This window comes from Penicillium coprophilum, assembly GCF_028826855.1.
Source record: "Penicillium coprophilum strain IBT 35676 chromosome Unknown utg000004l_segment0_segment0, whole genome shotgun sequence".
NCBI lineage: Eukaryota > Fungi > Ascomycota > Eurotiomycetes > Eurotiales > Aspergillaceae > Penicillium > Penicillium coprophilum.
In genome coordinates, this window is record NW_026622723.1 from 4,053,635 (window position 1) to 4,071,653 (window position 18,019).

Sequence of the window (18,019 nt, forward strand, 5' to 3'; positions counted from 1 at the left end):
ACTGGACCTACACAGCTTACATTGGTTAGATCTAGGTCCTAGGAGCTCGATGGCAACTCTGAAGGCCAGCATTGCAATCAAATAAAAACATAATAACGATCACAGTCCACGCTCTGATAAGTATAGCAAGAGTGTAATTCATTGAATACACCTGCCTTCTCTTGAGGATAATCCTCGAGCTATAGGAGATGATAACCTAATAAAAGCATATGTGCGTGACATATGAGGCTAATTACATATTGAAGAGAGTATTCACTGGGGGATAAGACCGCGGATCTCCTCCTTGGACAGAGTCTTCAAGCCAAACAAATCGTTAGAAAGCTTCTCAGGATCGAAAAGAGAGCCATGTCCTTCACCGAAGATACCCCGCAGAACGAATTTCGTAGCAAAAATTCCCGGGTTAGGGGCCGGCTTAGCCAGTTCTGCATAAGCCTCCTGTTCCAGGTCTGTAGTATGAACAATCTTCGTCTCAACGCTCTTGCCAGACAATTCCAGCAGCTCATTCTGTGTGACTCTGGCCTCATTGATATAGACTGTGGAGTTCTTAGTGGCTTCGAGGTTGTTGACAATCCCAACAATTCCCTTGCCGATACCACTGAGAGTCGTTGAGCTAAAACGGCGATCCCCACCATCATATAACACAGCCGGACCAGCAAGATTGAGAATGAAGCCTTTCTCAAGACCCCAGTCAAGGAAGGGACCAGTAATGAGCAGTGAGTAACTGAGGCCCGATTTCTGAGCGACGGTCTTGAGATGTTCCTGAACGCTGACTTTATCGCCAAAAGCAGGCAATTTAGCAATGGTGGGATTCGTAGTGTCGCAGCCGTATTCCGAAGGAATGAATCGCTTCACGCCAGTTGCAACTGCTGCATCAACCAAGCGTAGATGGATGGGCTTGGGGACAGCGCCGACACCGAGAGTGTTGACTACAACATCCTGACCAGACAGCGCGGCCTTGAGCGAGTCGAGAGACTCATAGTCCACTTCTGCAACATGGGCACGGGAGTCAAATGATTTGCTACTGCCTTTTCTGGTGAGAACAGTCACGTCAAAGCCTGCGGTGAGCAGCTCTTTGAGCACGGCAGGACCGAGATTTCCGCTAGCCTGGAGATCATGTTAACCAATGGAAAGGTATGAAGGGCATTGGATTGACATACTCCTACAAGGGCAACCTTGGTGCTCGTCATGTTGATGTTGAGATATAAATCGGTGAAGATAATACCGATCTTTTTTTTTTCGATGAGAAAGGATTGTAGGTCTGGATAAAATATTTAGAATCAAATTGTTATGTGTGGAATGTCTACTTCGAAGCCCGACGCCCCTTATATAACCTCAATTATGATGCCATCCATGGCATATTCGTGATACTCGCATATTTTGGGGTGATTACAACATCCGGATTTGTCTAGGGTTGATTTCTAAAGGCATGCCCAGGTGTCATGGCGGAATTACGGCCGAGCCTATGTGAGGGCTTACGAATCAGGACCTCCGAGGTCGGGATATTTCCAAAATGGGAATACTCCGAGTCCTACATAGCCCTGAACGATGAACATGTGTTTTAGATACTTCTGGTCTCTGCACTTGGTAAAACTTTTCATTTAAAATAATCTTGAAGTGACATAAATGCTTGGTATCATTCCTCAAATTCTACCCGGAATAAGTAATATCCTTGAAATATCCAACCCATTCGGAACTCCTTGTGCCTCTGTTAGAACCTATGCATTTGGCAATTATTGCAGGCTTGGAGTCCACAATTACTGCGTTCGAGAATGTAGACAAGGATCCAGCCACCACATTCCTCACATTGAGTGGGGATATTACGCCTTTTCCACGCTACGTCATGATCACAATCATGCTCTGCGATTAGGGATTGAGTTGCTTGTTCAACAGCCTGCGGAATGATTGCGTTTTAGCCTAAGTGGCCACAAAGTCAAGGACATCTTATGTGGATGAGAGAAAATCCTCACACTATGATTGCATTCGCTACGGAGCTCAACGAGATGGCTGCTTTTCGTGCATCTTTGCAACCCTTCTGCCCTTCCGAGCCCCAGGACCTCTACACGATCATAAATCCCCGAAAGGGTATGAATACTTTGAGACAGACGGTGGATAGGCATTCGCATAGCTGTGTACTCACAACATAGGTTTAGAGTAGATGTGATTGAGATGAGTTAAGACAAATTGAGATCAAACAGGATACCTGGGTAGAGAGCTTGGGAAGATCGAAGAAAGGATAAAGATAGGTCGAGGGAGAGTGAAGGAAAAAAAAAAAAAGGCCCTCGAAGACAGGTGTGGTCTCTAGGGCATTATGCGAAAGCCCCAAAAAGAATTGAAAAGCGACACACATATTCTAGCAAGGAACGCTATGTAAAATTGTGAAGCTATTGAAAACAATTGTAATTTGTGTCAACATTTCATGCACTTTTTCTTTTGCTTGCAATTTCTTGCACTTGGTCATCACTAGACTGCAATTGAATAATGTGATCTGATAGGGATGACCTGCGTATTATTATAATATCCTACGGGGCATCCAGTTCAATATTCGAGTGTTTGTTTAATTGCGTCGTAGATTCCTTGAATAAGACGGTTGGTTAGTGATAATGGGAATAAGACAAAGGGCCTCGGATACTCACTTGCAACATCGGGCAGAATGAATTGCTCATAGCTCAGCCCAGTATGTGTGCTCCACCCAGCAACTCGTTTGACGGGGGCTTCGAGACGTAAGAATGCACTTTCTTGTATCGTGGATGCAACCTCTGCACCCACACCGTAGTTGATCATGCTCTCATGTACGACAATGGCCCGACCAGTCTTCTTGACACTGTTGATGACAGTTTGCCTATCCCAGGGATATATGGTTCGCAGATCAATAAGTTCCACATTGACACCCGGCATGGTCTTCTCAATGGCGGAGATAGCAGAAGAGCACAAGTAAAGAGGCTGTCCATATGAAATGATGGTCAAGTCCTTGCCAGGTTTGATAACCTCCGCCTTGCTGAGCGGAATGGTGTAATATTCGTTCGGGACATATTCCACAGCTGCACGGTAGAGGATCTTAGGTTCCATAAAAAGCACTGGATCATTGTGCTCGAAGATAGAAGACAGTAAAAGTCCTTTTGCTTGAGCAGGGGACCGTGGCATAACTACCCGCAAGCCGGGAATGTGTGCGAAAAGCGACTCTGGCGATTGAGAGTGATATCTATTCGAGCCAATTAGCATATCAATTTGCTTGGCACTAGGATACAACATGACATACAGAGCACCGTGTCCAACTGCACCGCACGGCATGCGGATGACGAGACCTCCAACATTGATACCTGTCCCACCTTCTCGATACCGGAACTTGGCCGCCTCATTCACAATCTGATCGAATGCTGGAAATACGTAGTCGGCGAATTGGATCTCAGCTATGGGCTTCATCCCTTCCGCTGCCGCTCCAATTGCAAAACCCGCAATGCCTTGTTCTGTCAAGGGGGTATTGAACACTCGATCCGACCCAAATTCTGTTTGTAGATCCATCGAGCATCGGAAAACACCTCCAAATCCAACGTCCTCGCCAAACACGATAGTTCGATCGGATTTAGATAGTGCTGTCCGCATTGCTGAGTTGATCGCTTGGTAGAGGTTGAGTCGTTTACTTGTGGCACCTGCCGGGTACTCTGATGTACTTGACAAGGAGGCTGCAGTGTGGTGTAATATTGGGGTGGTTTTGTAGTCAATAGGTAGGTTCAGCTTTGCTGCTGGAGTAGGAGCTCCAGAGTAAAACCGCCGAGGAGCTTGGGCGAGAGATCGCAAACAATTTCGTGAGGAAGCCATGTCTGGCTAGAATTGCGAAATATGGACAAAATGTAAATACATAGATTTTCTTCTCCGTAGGGATGATTGCCTTATAAATTTACTCCTTGTTCATTGTCCGGGGCATTGCGCGGGGAAACCGCCGCGGATAGCCGAGATAATGCAAATTGCGCAAACCAGTCAAACTAGTCAAACGGGAGCTATGACGAAGTGTGATGGCCCCGGGTCTGGACAACACAGTAGTCCAGGGCAATATTATATGCGCTATAGAACATAGAATGCAGACGGGGGTATATGCTGGTTTTAATGCTCTCTCTTGGAAATGTCTACGGGCCTCTAGTCGACTCGATCTTGTCGGGAGATATGTGAATACGTCAAACACGAAACACACACTCATTCTCTTCATAGGAAAACATAATAACCCTCGGAATTGAGAATTCTGGATTAGTTCCACTGGTTTACATATATGAAAGCCATTGGACTTATGTCTTGAGGCTCTGTGACTGTGTCGGATTTGATTCGGACTTGGAGGGGCAATGATGATCTTATCAGGGCTATCACCTTCGGACCCGTGACTTGTTCCCCGGCCCACCAAAATCGCCTTTTTTTCCCAATGACTCAACCTTTCCTTTCCTTTATACTCCACGTTTATTAGTCTTTTTGAATTCTATTCAATTCCTCAAAATGGCACAGGGAAAGGTATGAACCATTGCTTCCGCCTCCTTCTCAGGTCCCAACTTCAATTCCTTATTTCTTATCCCACACCGCCACCTGCTCCACACTTTCTCTGACAGTTGAATCGCACAGGTTTGCCTCGCCTACTCCGGCGGTCTCGATACCAGCTGCATCTGTATGAATACTATCGGTCAATTGATTCACCACAGCTACTAACACTGAGCTTCAGTGAAGTACCTCATCGAGGAGGGCTATGAGGTCGTCTGTTTCAGTAAGTCGTGATTCAAGGCCATGTCAATCAAGATCAAGTACTAATATGAACATAGTGGCCGATGTTGGCCAGGAAGGTAATTCAATCCTGTCGACATATCATCCGACACCGATCTAATAACTATTCGCAGAGGACTTCGAGGCTGCCCGCGAGAAGGCCCTGAAGATTGGTGCCCTCAAGTGCGAGATTATTGACATCCGCCGCGAGTTCATCGAGGAGCTTTGCTTCCCCGCCATTGCTTGCAATGCCGTCTACGAGAATGTCTACTTGCTCGGTACCTCCCTGGCTCGCCCCGTTATTGCCCGTGCCCAGATTGAGGTCGCCCAGGTACGCTTTCCTTCCCCGCCAGCAGAAAAGATGTCATACTGACCCAAATTTAGCGCGAGGGCTGCTTCGCTGTCTCCCACGGCTGCACTGGTAAGGGTAACGATCAGGTCCGCTTCGAGCTTGCATTCTACGCTCTCCAGCCCGATATCAAGGTCATTGCCCCGTGGCGCGAACCCGTCTTCTACGAGCGCTTCAAGGGCCGTCAGGACCTGCTCGACTACGCCGCGGAGAAGGGTATCCCCGTCACCTCTACCAAGTCTAAGCCCTGGTCTATGGACGAGAACCTTGCCCACTGCTCTTACGAGGCTGGCATTCTGGAGGACCCCGATACCACTCCTCCCGCCGATATGTGGAAGCTCACCCAGGATCCCCTGACCGCTCCCGATCAGCCTGAGGACTTCACCCTCTACTTCGAGAAGGGTGTTCCCGTCAAGCTCGAGTACACCGAGGGTGGCAAGCAGAAGGTTGCTACTGACTCCGTCGAGCTCTTCCTCGCCGCTAACACCATTGCCCGCCGCAACGGTGTTGGCCGTATCGATATCGTCGAGAACCGTTTCATCGGTATCAAGTCCCGCGGTTGCTACGAGACCCCTGGTCTTACCTGCCTGCGCTCTGCCCATCTGTAAGTATTCTGCTACGAAATGTTGATCAGCGTTACTAACTTGTGTTCAGTGATCTTGAAGGTCTTGTCATGGACCGTGAGGTCCGTGCTCTGCGCGATTCTTTCGTCACCTACAACTACTCCAAGGTAAGCACGATCTTTCGGATATTTGATTGTCTGATCTAACATATCCAGCTCCTATACAACGGCATGTACTTCTCTCCTGAGCGCGAGTTCCTCGAGGCCTCCATCACCGCTTCTCAGAAGTCCGTCAACGGCCAGGTCCGCTGCCGCGCCTACAAGGGCACCATGTCCATCCTCGGTCGCTCCTCCGAGACCGAGAAGCTCTACGACATGAGCGAGTCTTCCATGGATGAGATTGGTGACTTCTCCCCCGCTGAGACCACTGGCTTCATCAACGTCTCTGCCATCCGTCTCAAGAAGTACGGCCAGATGAAGGCCGCCGCTGGTGAGAGACTGTAAATTATGCCTCCAGAACCATGACATGTCATCTTCAATTGTGAATGATTGGAATGCCAAATGTTGACCATCCCTGGCTTCCTGGGGCCAACATGTCAAGTCTCCTTGTCTAATATTCCACCGATTTATGATGGATGGTCTTGGGCTTGAATGACTGTATAATGAACTAGAAAAAATATTAGCACTTTGGGAATTGGTATTAAAATTGCAATGTCTAGGATGAATTCAACGAAATTCCATATTCATTATGTCCAAGAGAATTTGATTCTCGAAAATGTTTAGATTTCTAAGATTATGTAGTCTAATTTTAGCCGTTTCTATCTAGACACTCAATGGCGATGCAACCGGGATATGAACGAGTGATGCATCGTACCGATAGCCTACAGATTCACATTAACCTTGAGCGGCTCTTGATCTTTTGCGCACAAATTAGCCCATGGTTACCAGAGATATGAAGGGGACATACCATTCCAAGTATCCAATGCCGCCTTCTCTGCGTCCCAGCCCCAAAGGAATTCCTGTGTCCTGCGATCCGACCACTTATCAGGATTATTTTCGCCGACTGAAGCCTTGAATTGCGCGTCTCGGGCAATTTGCTCGGGCCCATCTGGCAAATGCAACGTGATACGATTGTCCGATCCAGACTGCTGCACCATTTCAGCACGCTTTTTCCGGGACCTTTCATAAGCACTCAATGCTATCGGAATTTCCTCGCGTGATGAGATAGTCGACAACACGACGCCGAGCGCAGCCGCATCTTCAACAGCCTGAGCAGCACCTTGGGCAATATACGGACTAGACCAGCGAGATTAGTTTTCGAGGCCAATTCAGTTGAAGTTCATGAGCACATACAGCATGGGATGACACGCGTCACCGATCAGAGCGACAGATCCACGAACCCATGTCTTCAATGGATGATGCAAACATAATTCCCACTCTAATACTTCGTTATCACTGACTAGGTCAATCAATTTCCCCACGCTACTATCCCACCCTTCATAGTTGTCAGCCATAGCCTGCTTGGAACCCTGTGTGGTCCAAGACTCATCAACGTCATGGCTATCGGGATGAAGTAAAACCACATTGTACAGCTCATGCTTTCGCACAGGGTAGGCGACAATATGGCGCGAAGGGCCCAACCAACGAGTCGCCCGCGGCTCGTCAATGAGCTTCTTCAATTCAGGATCCTGCTCCATCATGTGCCGGGGTAGCATGATGCGGTACGCCGCGTCGCCAGTGGCAACTGCTTTAACAGTCGAGTCTTCGAGCAGGTGAGTACGGATGATGGACTTGATGCCGTCTGCACCGATCACCACGTCGCCGTGGATGATTTCACCGTTGGCGAGAGTAACATTGGCTGGGCTAAACTGCACGTGTGTGACAAATGAGTTCTCGCGGAGCTTGACGTTGGGAAGGGCTGTGGCCCTGTTGATGATAGCATTGTGCAGGTCTGCGCGGTGAATCACGACTTGCTGACCGAATGTCTTGTTCACTGGCATTGTGGCGAGGAGGTCGCCGTTGTCCCATCTTCGGACTTGGATGTGCTCTAGAGCTACGTCTTGGGTGTGAATTAAGTCCGAGACGCCCCAACCTAGTACTGGTCAGTATGCTTGTTTGATTCGCGGATGTCAAACTCACGCTCTAATAGTCGCATCATGTTTGGGGACACTTGGATCCCAGCTCCCACTTCCATAATCTATGATGAATGGTTAGTCTTTTGGGATACCATAGGTTTCCCTTTTCGATGGCGCATACCTTCGGTGCAGCTTCAAGGATAGTGACACGGTGCCCTCGCAGACCTAATGTGAGGGCTGCCGCCATACCACCGATGCCTGGTTCACTATTGTTAACACCATTTCTATCAGGGCAATGCAGCCCCTTCGCTCAGGAATCACATACCGGCACTATAAAACATCAATACAACAACCTCACAGGACCCATGCACATTGGAATACATACCCAACAACAATCACCTCTAGAGGTACACTTGCCATTGGAACCTCCATCCTGGTTTCTTTTCGATTTTCACTATAATCGGAGGACGAGAAAGATATGTGATAAAAATACAGAGCCCGGAAGGACTATTTCTGGGTTGGCAAAGCCAGGCCTTGCAGTATTTGGAGATTATCACCTCGAGTCTATTCAAGGGAGTGTGCCGTTCCACCTGCTCGAGATACTCCGGGAAAGAGAAGGATGGAATTGCCCAAAAGCCGAAGATAAACTTGCTACTTTAGCGCCTCCACAACCCTCTTATTCCTATATCGGGGGGATTCGTATGGAGACACAATGTGGATTCGCAAAGGGGGTTCCCCTGGCTGTCCCAGCAGTGCTAAGATACCGTTGCAGATTTAGACCAGAGACTCCATGTTGCATGTATGGTATTTGTCATTTTGCAATGACAAAATCAAAGCCATGTACTAATATGTGGTGGAAGTCCCTTTGCTGTTCGGGCCGGTAATGGGGGCCAGGAACGGGCCACGCAGAACCGGCTGTTTGAGATCCCTCCATTTGCCGACACAAATCAATTTCTTGCGGCCCATGAAACTGAGTTTTGTGACTTCAATCCTTACTGTTCTGAGCCATATTGCATGTTGTGTCTTGACAGTGTGTACGGCAGATATTCGGACTGTGTATTGTCGATGAGGTATTCTGATTGACTGCTCGATCAGTATCTCGCGAATTTATCAAGTAGCCAACCACTACTTTGTAAAACTCAGGTGACGGCCTGACTCAATCGGAGTGTCCCATCGAGATCATTGCTGACATGCGCCTATGTCCCAAAGTCAGTTCACCGAAAAGGAACTCTCAATCAGGTCAACGATACAACATCATTCACGGTAGAAACTTACCTTTCCAGTCAAATGCTGTTGCTCAGGTATCAAAAGCTCCTATACTTCCTATAAAAGTCTTTTGCCCCAAAAAGACCAAGGTTTGGAAAGCCAAACATCTAGATAGTGGAATGCGGAAATGGAGATGACTTGTTCAGGAAGCAAGAAGTTCAAACGCAGCTGAACAAATAGATTTACCATATTCGAACATGTATCCTTACCTATTAAGTGACATTTCATTGGCTATGCCAAGACCCGTGGATTCACGCTCATAGAGATGGTACATGTACTGTCTATCTCATAAATAATGGACCCCTTAACACTCACAAAGCTAGAGGCTGATCGTTAATCTACTTAGGGCCGTGATCATACACTAGATTATGTGCGTGTCTTCTTCATTCTTACTCAAGACGTAGAGGCGCGATCCATAGTCGTGGTTTTGCAATCAAAAATCAACAGCATTAATTATTTGCATCAGTTGAATGAAATTGATGGATGATTAGGCAGATTGGGATAGTTGTGGCTTCTAGGTATTGATAGCAAAGGACAAGTTGCAGAACCTGTTGATAAACAATCTTGATTTTGGAAGATACAATTGATCCAATTTTTTCCTGGTTGATGAGTATATGATACAGCAGATACCGACAATAAACGCCAAAACATGCTTGCGTGAAGAAACTGCATTGCTGAAAGTAGTTGGAGAAAGAAGAAGCATAGAATAGGTGGTATGCCCAAAAGAAATATAGAACGTGAAAGAGCGACATAGAAGTCATAGGTCGTCGTAAGAAGCGTTGGGTGAATCAACGTAGCTGCATGAATCGCATAAAGTGCATACCCACCCATTAATGACATCAGGGAGGCTGAATATATGTATGTACCAGTAATGATTCTGTCGGTGGCAAGAATGTGAGGTTCAGGAGGAAGAGGTGAACATAAGTCGTAGCCGGCTGGGACCTTTCTTTTTCTCCTTAGGCCGTTTCTCTGTTTCAGAGACATAGGTGCTATGTTTAGATGGGGTGCGACTGGGGGCATAACTGGGAGCTCGACTGTGAGATTTGCTTGGTGTTCTGCTGGGCGCTTTGCTGGGCGCTTGTGATGGCGCCTTGGACCTGGATGAACTTCGCCCGAAGAATCCACTCGGTGGCTCTGAGGGAGCTCTTGATCTCCGTTCGTGCCGCTCTGACGGTGCGTGCGTCGGAGCCCGGGTACTACGTGAACGGCGGGAGCGTCGAGACGAAGCGACCGAGGCATCTTCGTCGAATTTGAAACGAGGGTCCCGTCGCGCACGAGCAGTGGTCACATCAATGCCCGACATGGCCGCTGCGGTGGGTGTGATGAATTCGCCATCAACAGAGGTTCCAACGCTGTGGGCTTGTTCGTCAGCGACGCCGCGTCTCCACATTTCAACAGAACTGAGATCGTCGGTGTTCAACTCCATCATTTCTTCCATTTCCATTTCCGTTTCCGGTTCGGCTGGCTTTCCTTCTTCCCCAATAGCGCCGGCTTTGATTCTTTGGATAATCTTGTATCCTCCAAACATGACCACGGTCACGCCTAGACCGACACCGGCAGCGATGAGGAATTGAGGGCTGGAAAGAAGGGCAAAAACGGCTGGCGAGGCTGACTTGAGCGCGGTTAATGCTGCGGGCGCCATCTTGCGCCCCAGGTTGCTGATCTCCGCTAGAGTCAAGGCGACGGCGGCCATGGCATCTGGGTTCTTCTGGAGATGGGCGATGGTTGCGGTAGCACCATGTTGTACGCAATGTGCTTCTTCGAGAAGCCACTGTGCCCGATTGACAAGACTATCAAGTTGTTGTTGATCGGTTTGGGGATCTGGGGGGTTGTATCGAGATAAGGCTGCATGAGAGGCGTCCCCATATGCAAGATCCATGTCGATATGTGCATCAGATCTTGATCGAGCCGTTGATGGGCGAGGGGCATCTCGGGTCGCCACATCGTGATGAGTATGACGGCGGGCTATTGTCTGTGTGGGCTCATAATGAGAGTCCCGCCGTGATACAACTGTTTGTCCATCATCGTAGTGAGACGAAGCACGATGACTGCGGCCACTGTGATGTCTTGACCTGGTCCCACGGCTTCGTCGAGATGGGGCTACCGATGGTGAGTCATCGATCTGATAGTTGGCGAGTCCTTGGAGTGCTTGCTGTTCTGCAATTTTTGCATTGCGTTCTGATTGGAAGGCGGACTTGCGCTCGCGATAGGCGTTTTTGGCATGGCTGAAAACACCAAATAGTTGCTTACTCTAGTACTTGTCAGAATGCGGGGTCGATGTTCCTCAGAAGAGCGAACTGACCGTGCTCACAACTTTGCCGGACTTGTCAATCACAGCGATCGTTTGACCAAAGGGCGCCATAGCAAATAGCAAGTCGTTGCGACGACCTTACCGATAAGCAGTCATCAAATGGTCGAGATCGACGGCTGACAAGGAAGCGGTGTAGGGGTAAGAAATGGGTTTCAAAGAAATTCCCGGGGTATAGATCACAAGTAAAGTATGAAAGAACTAGGCGCGGTATAAAAGAAGAAGCAAGGCACAGTCTGGGAAAGTTCTTCTGACAGTTAATAAGGCAGTTGGGTTGTTCACCTCAGGCCTTGCTCAGTGCAAAAGTCCGATCGGAAGCGTCCCAACGAGGCTTTAAAGACGTAGAAGTGATGCGGACAATATGGAGCAGGGAGGCTGGGGATCAAGCACATCCACGTTGGGCAGAGCAACGAACAGCGGGCCAAGCTGCAGGAACTACAGGGCAGAATGGTTGGGTGCCACTTTTGGAGGCAGACACGTATCAAAAACTCGGTAGGTTCAATGAGCTCATATCACATATCACACTTGAAAGTTGTTGGGCGCCAAAGCGATCCTTGCGGTATAGCTGCATGTGGCGGAACCCGGAAGAGAATTTCCAGGGAATTCAAGATCACATTATTATATTTAGATGCACAGGAAGAAAAGGCAAAGAGATAATCCCGACTTTTTGACATAGCGTGCTTTGACATTTTAGCTGTTGAACGGTGTACTCCGTATGGAAGAAGTGCAAATGTGCAAAGAGCGGTGACATCTGACATTTGATTGGCTCACGGGGTCACCGTCACTGTGGCTGGTGTGCAAAGTCAAACATATCAGCTATCTGTGGCGGTGCTGAGGCTTGAACATGTGAGCATGGCTCGATAGTCCCCGAGACTGAGTTCTTTTTTCCCTTCAGGGATATATGTGTAGCTACAGAGTACTGATTCAACGGATAATCCCGAAATAGATTAAAGATCAGAATGGCGCCATTTCTGTTGTATCACTCGAATCCGAGTTTTCAAGGGTCTTGTAAGATGACCCTGGGCACATTGATCACAGATGGGTACATGCAGGCCAATGTTCTTAGTCCAGAACTGAAGGACGAAAGCCATCAGGGGTTGTACCTAGTAGGTCTCGGGCAGAGTCTAGTCATACCGACGGAGTACATGTAGGTATCTTTCTCCCTTATCAATAATAAAGAGCGAAGATTTCAAGATTGAAGTGCAGATCAACGTCGGTGTGCAATTCATTGTCTTCTCCATATTGGACCGTTTTCATTGATACTTCAAACTCACTCGACCTGAGTCCTCAATCTATCTTGAATATATCCTATACCCCTATATTATGGTCGGCCGTCGCCCCCATGCCCCCTTAGCACGGCTATTGTGGGAGCCAAGGTGCGTCTCATTGTGATACGTTTCAAGGATATTTGACCTCAGTGAATGGACATGCGACCGAGACATAGACAAGCCAACCTAAATTAATTGAAGAACTAATTGTTGTTCTATATAGAAGAACTTGTTGCTGGAACCAAAGGGATGCTAGGGATGGTGAGTCAGATATTTTATCGATGATGCAATTTTTGTTGTTTTTATTGCTTTTTCCCCCCTGTACCGCCTTGAGGATTTATAATTCCTTCATATTCCTCCAATTTGTTAAGAAATAAAAGAAAACATTGAAGTTCTTCAACCTCAAAAAAAGAAAAGAATGGAGTGAATTCGGGAGATTTCCAGTGTTCTGTTTGGTTGATTTGAAGCGGAGCGCATCCGAGAACACCAAACATCACTTCACTTTGCACTACCAAATATCAACCATTGGATTGGACTGATCATGGATTTAGTCGAATCAGAGAGCACCTCTGAGGAGGACCAGAAAAACTGGGAATCTGATTCTCATACTCAAGACCCCAATGCCCTTCCAAATAGTGACTGCGGCATCGGCCACCGCGTACTCGCCAGTCGCTCCGTTCTCGCTCTGGCCGTTGATGAACAGTGTGTTTTTGCTGGCCTGCAGGGAGGTGACATTGTGGTTAGTTTGAATCATTTCAAGTCCGCAATATTCTTGATAGGCCAGAGGCTGACCGTTTCATCAGGCATGGTCCCTTGAAACCTATGATCTCGTGGTTTCTGTCCATGCACACAAAGAGAGTGTGCTAGGCCTATATCTCTCTGAAGATGGAAATTTACTATTTTCAAGTGGAGGTGACTCGGTGGTCAACGTAAGTCATAGATACCAAGAATATCGCGAACCCGAGATTAATGACGCGGACAGGTGTGGTCCACGCGAACATTTGAACGTCTCTACTCGATTTATTCACACCACGATGTAGGCGATATATTCACGGTAGTCTATTCATCACAAAACCAAACCATTTATTGTGGTGCGCAAAACACAAGTATACAGGTACCTGACCCTTGTCTGCACCCCTATTTAACGACATTCTAACTCGGACAGTGGTGCGACCTCTCCGAGGAAGGGTCAACATTGAATCAAGCATCGTCTGCCCATCCATCTAAGCGGACGCATCGCTTCTTTGATTCCCGAGGACCGGACGGTACTCGCGCTCCAGGATCATCGGATGGTGCCCTCTCTGACGGTGGCCGTGTGTTGAGCTTCAAGCGGGATCACCATAAGCTCTTCGCGCACCATGGCTACGTCTACTCCATGCTTCTAGTCAAAGGCCTTGTCGAGACCGCTCCTTCTGAGGAGGTTCTTCTGACTGGTGCGGGCGATGGTGTGGTGAAGTTGTGGCGTCTGGGTCAGGGTCCCGGCGCGGCTCCATCCCAGATCGCCAAGCTGCAAAATGTAGATCCTGTGCTGACTGTTGCTGTCGAGGGATCACTACTCTACTGCGGATTGGCTGGCGGTGCGCTTAACATTTGGAATTTGGATTCTCAGCAGCTCGTTAAGCGGATCACTAGGCATACTGGAGATCTGTGGGCTGTGCACGTTATCCAGGGTATCGCTATCTGTGGTGACTCTAGTGGAACAGTCAAGGTATGTATTGATCTAGATTTTCGTCGCTTGTGAATCGACCTCCGCTGACCACTGGTAGAAATTCAACTCACGATTCGAAGAGGTCGGTGGCTGGGTTGCTCATGAGGGCACCATGCTCGCCTCAGCTGCCGGACGGTTCAAGGATCGCCAGATCTACGCCACTGGTGGAAACGACAACTCAGTAGGAATCTGGGATCTGACTGAATTCTTTATGACCCAGGAAGAGCTGCCTCCTATCAGCAATGGTACGTCCCATGCACGCCGCTCGCGTCGAAAACCCGCTAATTTTTCAACCTAGACGAAATGGTGAATAGTCTTGCCAAATTTGTATCTTTCAAGACGATTTCAGCAAGTCCCAAATTCGCCGGCGAATGCAACCAGGGTGCTGCGTTCCTTCGGCGGCACTGCAACTACCTCGGTGCCAAGACCAAGCTCCTGACTACCGGCCAGGATACCAATCCCATTGTCTTTGCTAGATTTAACGCTACCTCACCTGAGAAGGTGGACAAAACTATTCTTTTCTATGGTCATTATGATGTTGTGGGTGCAGAGACGAACCGACCCAAGTGGAGGACAGATCCTTATCAGCTTACCTCCATCAATGGATTTCTATACGGCCGTGGTGTGTCTGATAACAAGGGGCCTATCCTGGCATCACTATATGCCGCAGCTGATCTCGCCCGGACGAAGACCTTGCGATGCAACGTCATTTTCCTCATTGAGGGCGAGGAGGAGTCCGGATCTCAAGGTTTCCACGAAGCGGTCCGCGAGCACAAGGCTCAGATCGGATCCGTGGACTGGGTTCTGCTCGCCAACAGTTACTGGCTTGATGACTACAACCCATGCTTAACTTACGGGCTACGCGGTGTTGTACATGCCAACTTGATCGTTACAAGTGACCACCCCGATCTTCACAGTGGTATCGACGGCAGTACATTGCTGGATGAACCAGTCAAGGATATTACCATGCTCCTGTCCACAATCGTGGGACGTAAAGGCAAAATCAATCTGCCCGGCTTCCACGACGCTGTTAGGCCCCTCACAAGTGCCGAGCAGAAGCGGTTCGAGGCCATTGCCGATGTATTGCTTCTGCAGCACCCAGAGATCCCTGACAGCCAGGCGCTGATCAAGTCGCTGATGTATCGCTGGCGCGAACCCGCCTTGACTGTCCACTCGGTGGAAGTTCCTGGCAGCAAGAGCGCAACGACCATCGCGCGCCGAGCCAAAGCAACCTTGTCAATCCGTATCGTACCGGATCAGCATGCGGACGAAGTTGCAGCCGACCTCACCGCTTATGCACAAGAGCAATTTGCGCTGCTCGACTCACAAAATGACCTCACAGTCGAAATCACCGGCAAATCCGACGCCTGGCTCGGAGACCCCGATAACGAAATCTTCGCCACGCTGTCAGAGGCGATCACCGCAGCATGGACCCCGGCGCAAGAGGACCCGAAACGCCAATACCCCCCTATCCCGCAATCCACAAACACTCACCCAGCGACCGAGCCCAAACCTAGCGCGGGCCCAATCCCCGAACTCCGCCGCAAAGACTCTGACGAAAGTCTGGCCTCTCATGTTGAGCGGGTCATCACCTCGACAACGACCTCATCAGCAGGCAAAGAAGCCGCGCGCAAACGGTCCTCGCAAACAGCCGCCACGGTGCCAACGTCCTCCACCCTCACCCAAGCCACACCAACGTCGGCTGAGGAGTCAGTTGCATTGCCAATTCGGACCAAGTCTGATCCGGATGTCAAACCCCCCACAAGCAGCGCACCAGATGCGTCTGGTGTAACTAAAGTGAAACCGATGTTCATCCGTGAGGGTGGATCCATCCCGACAATCCGGTTCTTGGAAAAGGAGTTTTCAGCGCCGGCAGCTAACTTGCCTTGTGGACAGGCGAGTGACAACGCCCACTTGGATAACGAGCGCATGCGGGTGGAGAATTTGTATAAGAGCCGAGAAATCTTCCGGTATGTGTTTGCTAACTTGGTGGATAAGTCTTGAGCGCTTTGTCCCCTTTTTTTAGGTCTTATTTTTTTGTAAAAATATCAATCTCCTGGCATGTATATGATGTGTATATTTTCGGCCCCCAATAGTCTGTAGACTCAATGGGCTATCGTCGCCCGACTGGGGTGTAATGCCGTAAAGGGCAAGACCCTGTCTCTCGAAGCAGATCTCCCCATTTTCTCCGCCACTCCATCTGGTGTCCCGTGTCCCATGGCCATCCTCTCTGGAACCCGCTACGCCATTAGGCGCTCCATTCTTGGCGTGGGCATAGGGGCTATTTTTTTTTCTTTGTGTGCTGGCATGGAGAGTCCGAGCTAAAACATTGGTGATCTCTTATATTTTTATCTTTAGGAGTCCTCCGTGCACACGAGATATTCCAATATAAAAAGAAGGTAATGGACAGTTCCATTTGAATCCTCTCCCACCGACACTTTTCACTTGTTCAGCTTTTTTGGTATCTCAATTCAAGATGGGCAGTATCGGTGATCAAGTTTACCTACTGGATCGAGATGAGGTCGAGACTCAGCGGTATGTGACTTTGGTTTTCTTTTTTTGGATCTCTTGAAATGAATGGTCAAAATTTCCGATGTCTGAAAGATATTATTTCGTGTTCCAAGATATCAAGATATTCCCACATATTCCCACACATAATCCCCAGATTTTCCCTGCAGCCCAACCCGACAGTTCGGTAGCCCCGTTTTTGGGACTTTTGCTGACCTTTGATAGCCTCAATAATCAGCATCGCTTTTTAGTTGATTTATCCAATCTCATCCACCCTTCCATACCAAAAGATCTTACAGCCGTTGCCGACTTGGGTACTGGTACAGGGTATGTCTCTCTCCCAATTTTTGAAAAAAAAAAAGGGAAAGAAAGAAAGAAAGAAAATTGCTACATAGAAGCTAATCTACCGCAGTGTCTGGCTCGAAGATGTCGCCAATTTACTTCCCAACAAATCAGTCTACCTCCATGGCTTTGACATCTCATCGGCACAGTACCCACGAGGCCACGAGATTCCCCGACCTGACCAAAAGCCAATCCCACTAAGCGTTCACGACGCCCTTCACCCATTTCCAACAGAGCATTGTGGCCGATACGACCTCGTGCACATCCGACTTCTGACAGCAGGCCTGCAACAAGGTGATTATACACGAGTGCTTGCCAATGCGCGGGCTTTACTAAGTATGTTCTGTCCTCCACTAGAACACTGGCCAACATTCAACTCCCAACTAACAACCTTGAAACTGCAGAACCAAACGGCTGGATCCAATGGGAAGAAGTCGATCACACGGCTTTCTGCACAGATGCAGTACCAGAGCCAGCTGCGATAACTCGGATGCGGGACTCCGTGGTCGAAGCGATGCTGAAACTAGGCCTGTGGCCGTTCGCCCCAACGCGTGTGTACGAGGAGGTCTCGGCAAACGGGTTCACCGACGTCGTCCGTGAGACTTACACTACTGTTGGGAAGGAGCATATGCGGCCTACCGCACAGAAATGGGTCGCTAATGCGATGCGAGCGCTGGTGCCAGCTTCGATGGTAGTTACTGGCGAAGCTAAGGATGCCGATCAGGCACGTGTGGTTGTTGAGGGATTGATTCGTGAGTTTGAGGCTCATTGTGAGTCTGCGACAGCGCTGATTAATTTTGGGGTTACGGTTGGTCGGAGGGTGGATTAATGTTTCCGTGCAGATTGGTTCAATGCCTTCCTAGGGTCTTTTAGAAATAAGGAAACAATATTCATAA

The 18,019-nt window shown here is 48.7% G+C and overlaps 8 protein-coding genes across 8 annotated transcripts; 3 read left to right on the forward strand and 5 right to left on the reverse strand.

Annotated features, from left to right (window-relative positions):
* Positions 1 to 252: 252 nt before the first annotated feature.
* N7500_005977 (aromatic alcohol reductase) lies at positions 253 to 1,187 on the reverse strand (the record flags this gene model as incomplete). The annotated part of the gene is made up of 2 exons (XM_056677121.1): positions 253 to 1,104; positions 1,158 to 1,187. 2 exons carry the CDS (start codon positions 1,185 to 1,187, stop codon positions 253 to 255), a joined length of 882 nt encoding a protein of 293 aa, XP_056532121.1.
* Positions 1,188 to 2,535: 1,348 nt separating this feature from the next.
* On the reverse strand, positions 2,536 to 3,816 carry N7500_005978 (Transketolase C-terminal/Pyruvate-ferredoxin oxidoreductase domain II; the record flags this gene model as incomplete). The annotated part of the gene is made up of 2 exons (XM_056677122.1): positions 2,536 to 3,199; positions 3,257 to 3,816. The coding sequence occupies 2 exons, from the start codon at positions 3,814 to 3,816 to the stop codon at positions 2,536 to 2,538; spliced, it is 1,224 nt and encodes a 407-aa protein (XP_056532122.1).
* Positions 3,817 to 4,460: 644 nt separating this feature from the next.
* On the forward strand, positions 4,461 to 6,165 carry N7500_005979 (argininosuccinate synthase). Its single transcript, XM_056677123.1, has 8 exons — positions 4,461 to 4,494; positions 4,603 to 4,645; positions 4,700 to 4,741; positions 4,797 to 4,817; positions 4,872 to 5,068; positions 5,122 to 5,690; positions 5,741 to 5,816; positions 5,865 to 6,165. Exons 1-8 carry the CDS (start codon positions 4,480 to 4,482, stop codon positions 6,150 to 6,152), a joined length of 1,251 nt encoding a protein of 416 aa, XP_056532123.1. The 5' UTR covers positions 4,461 to 4,479; the 3' UTR covers positions 6,153 to 6,165.
* A 364-nt stretch (positions 6,166 to 6,529) lies between these two features.
* Positions 6,530 to 8,155, reverse strand: N7500_005980 (putative salicylate hydroxylase; the record flags this gene model as incomplete). The annotated part of the gene is made up of 7 exons (XM_056677124.1): positions 6,530 to 6,564; positions 6,616 to 6,944; positions 7,002 to 7,740; positions 7,788 to 7,845; positions 7,905 to 7,989; positions 8,045 to 8,053; positions 8,109 to 8,155. 7 exons carry the CDS (start codon positions 8,153 to 8,155, stop codon positions 6,530 to 6,532), a joined length of 1,302 nt encoding a protein of 433 aa, XP_056532124.1.
* A 1,348-nt stretch (positions 8,156 to 9,503) lies between these two features.
* N7500_005981 (uncharacterized protein) lies at positions 9,504 to 9,829 on the reverse strand (the record flags this gene model as incomplete). Its single annotated transcript, XM_056677125.1, has 2 exons — positions 9,504 to 9,655; positions 9,727 to 9,829. The coding sequence occupies 2 exons, from the start codon at positions 9,827 to 9,829 to the stop codon at positions 9,504 to 9,506; spliced, it is 255 nt and encodes an 84-aa protein (XP_056532125.1).
* Positions 9,830 to 9,890: 61 nt separating this feature from the next.
* Positions 9,891 to 11,351, reverse strand: N7500_005982 (uncharacterized protein; the record flags this gene model as incomplete). The annotated part of the gene is made up of 2 exons (XM_056677126.1): positions 9,891 to 11,240; positions 11,292 to 11,351. The coding sequence occupies 2 exons, from the start codon at positions 11,349 to 11,351 to the stop codon at positions 9,891 to 9,893; spliced, it is 1,410 nt and encodes a 469-aa protein (XP_056532126.1).
* Positions 11,352 to 13,106: 1,755 nt separating this feature from the next.
* N7500_005983 (glutamine amidotransferase subunit DUG2) lies at positions 13,107 to 16,277 on the forward strand (the record flags this gene model as incomplete). Its single annotated transcript, XM_056677127.1, has 6 exons — positions 13,107 to 13,304; positions 13,369 to 13,494; positions 13,548 to 13,679; positions 13,731 to 14,273; positions 14,332 to 14,518; positions 14,572 to 16,277. The coding sequence occupies 6 exons, from the start codon at positions 13,107 to 13,109 to the stop codon at positions 16,275 to 16,277; spliced, it is 2,892 nt and encodes a 963-aa protein (XP_056532127.1).
* Positions 16,278 to 16,749: 472 nt separating this feature from the next.
* Positions 16,750 to 17,952, forward strand: N7500_005984 (putative LaeA-like methyltransferase; the record flags this gene model as incomplete). The annotated part of the gene is made up of 4 exons (XM_056677128.1): positions 16,750 to 16,808; positions 17,007 to 17,108; positions 17,194 to 17,459; positions 17,528 to 17,952. 4 exons carry the CDS (start codon positions 16,750 to 16,752, stop codon positions 17,950 to 17,952), a joined length of 852 nt encoding a protein of 283 aa, XP_056532128.1.
* Positions 17,953 to 18,019: the final 67 nt, after the last annotated feature.

Bases quoted from the DNA above. Each gene is read 5' to 3' on its own strand.
- N7500_005979 (XM_056677123.1), top strand. The intron at 4,646-4,699 runs GTATGAATACTA...ACTGAGCTTCAG, and splicing joins TCTCGATACCAGCTGCATCT to TGAAGTACCTCATCGAGGAG. The intron at 4,818-4,871 runs GTAATTCAATCC...AACTATTCGCAG, and splicing joins GGCCGATGTTGGCCAGGAAG to AGGACTTCGAGGCTGCCCGC.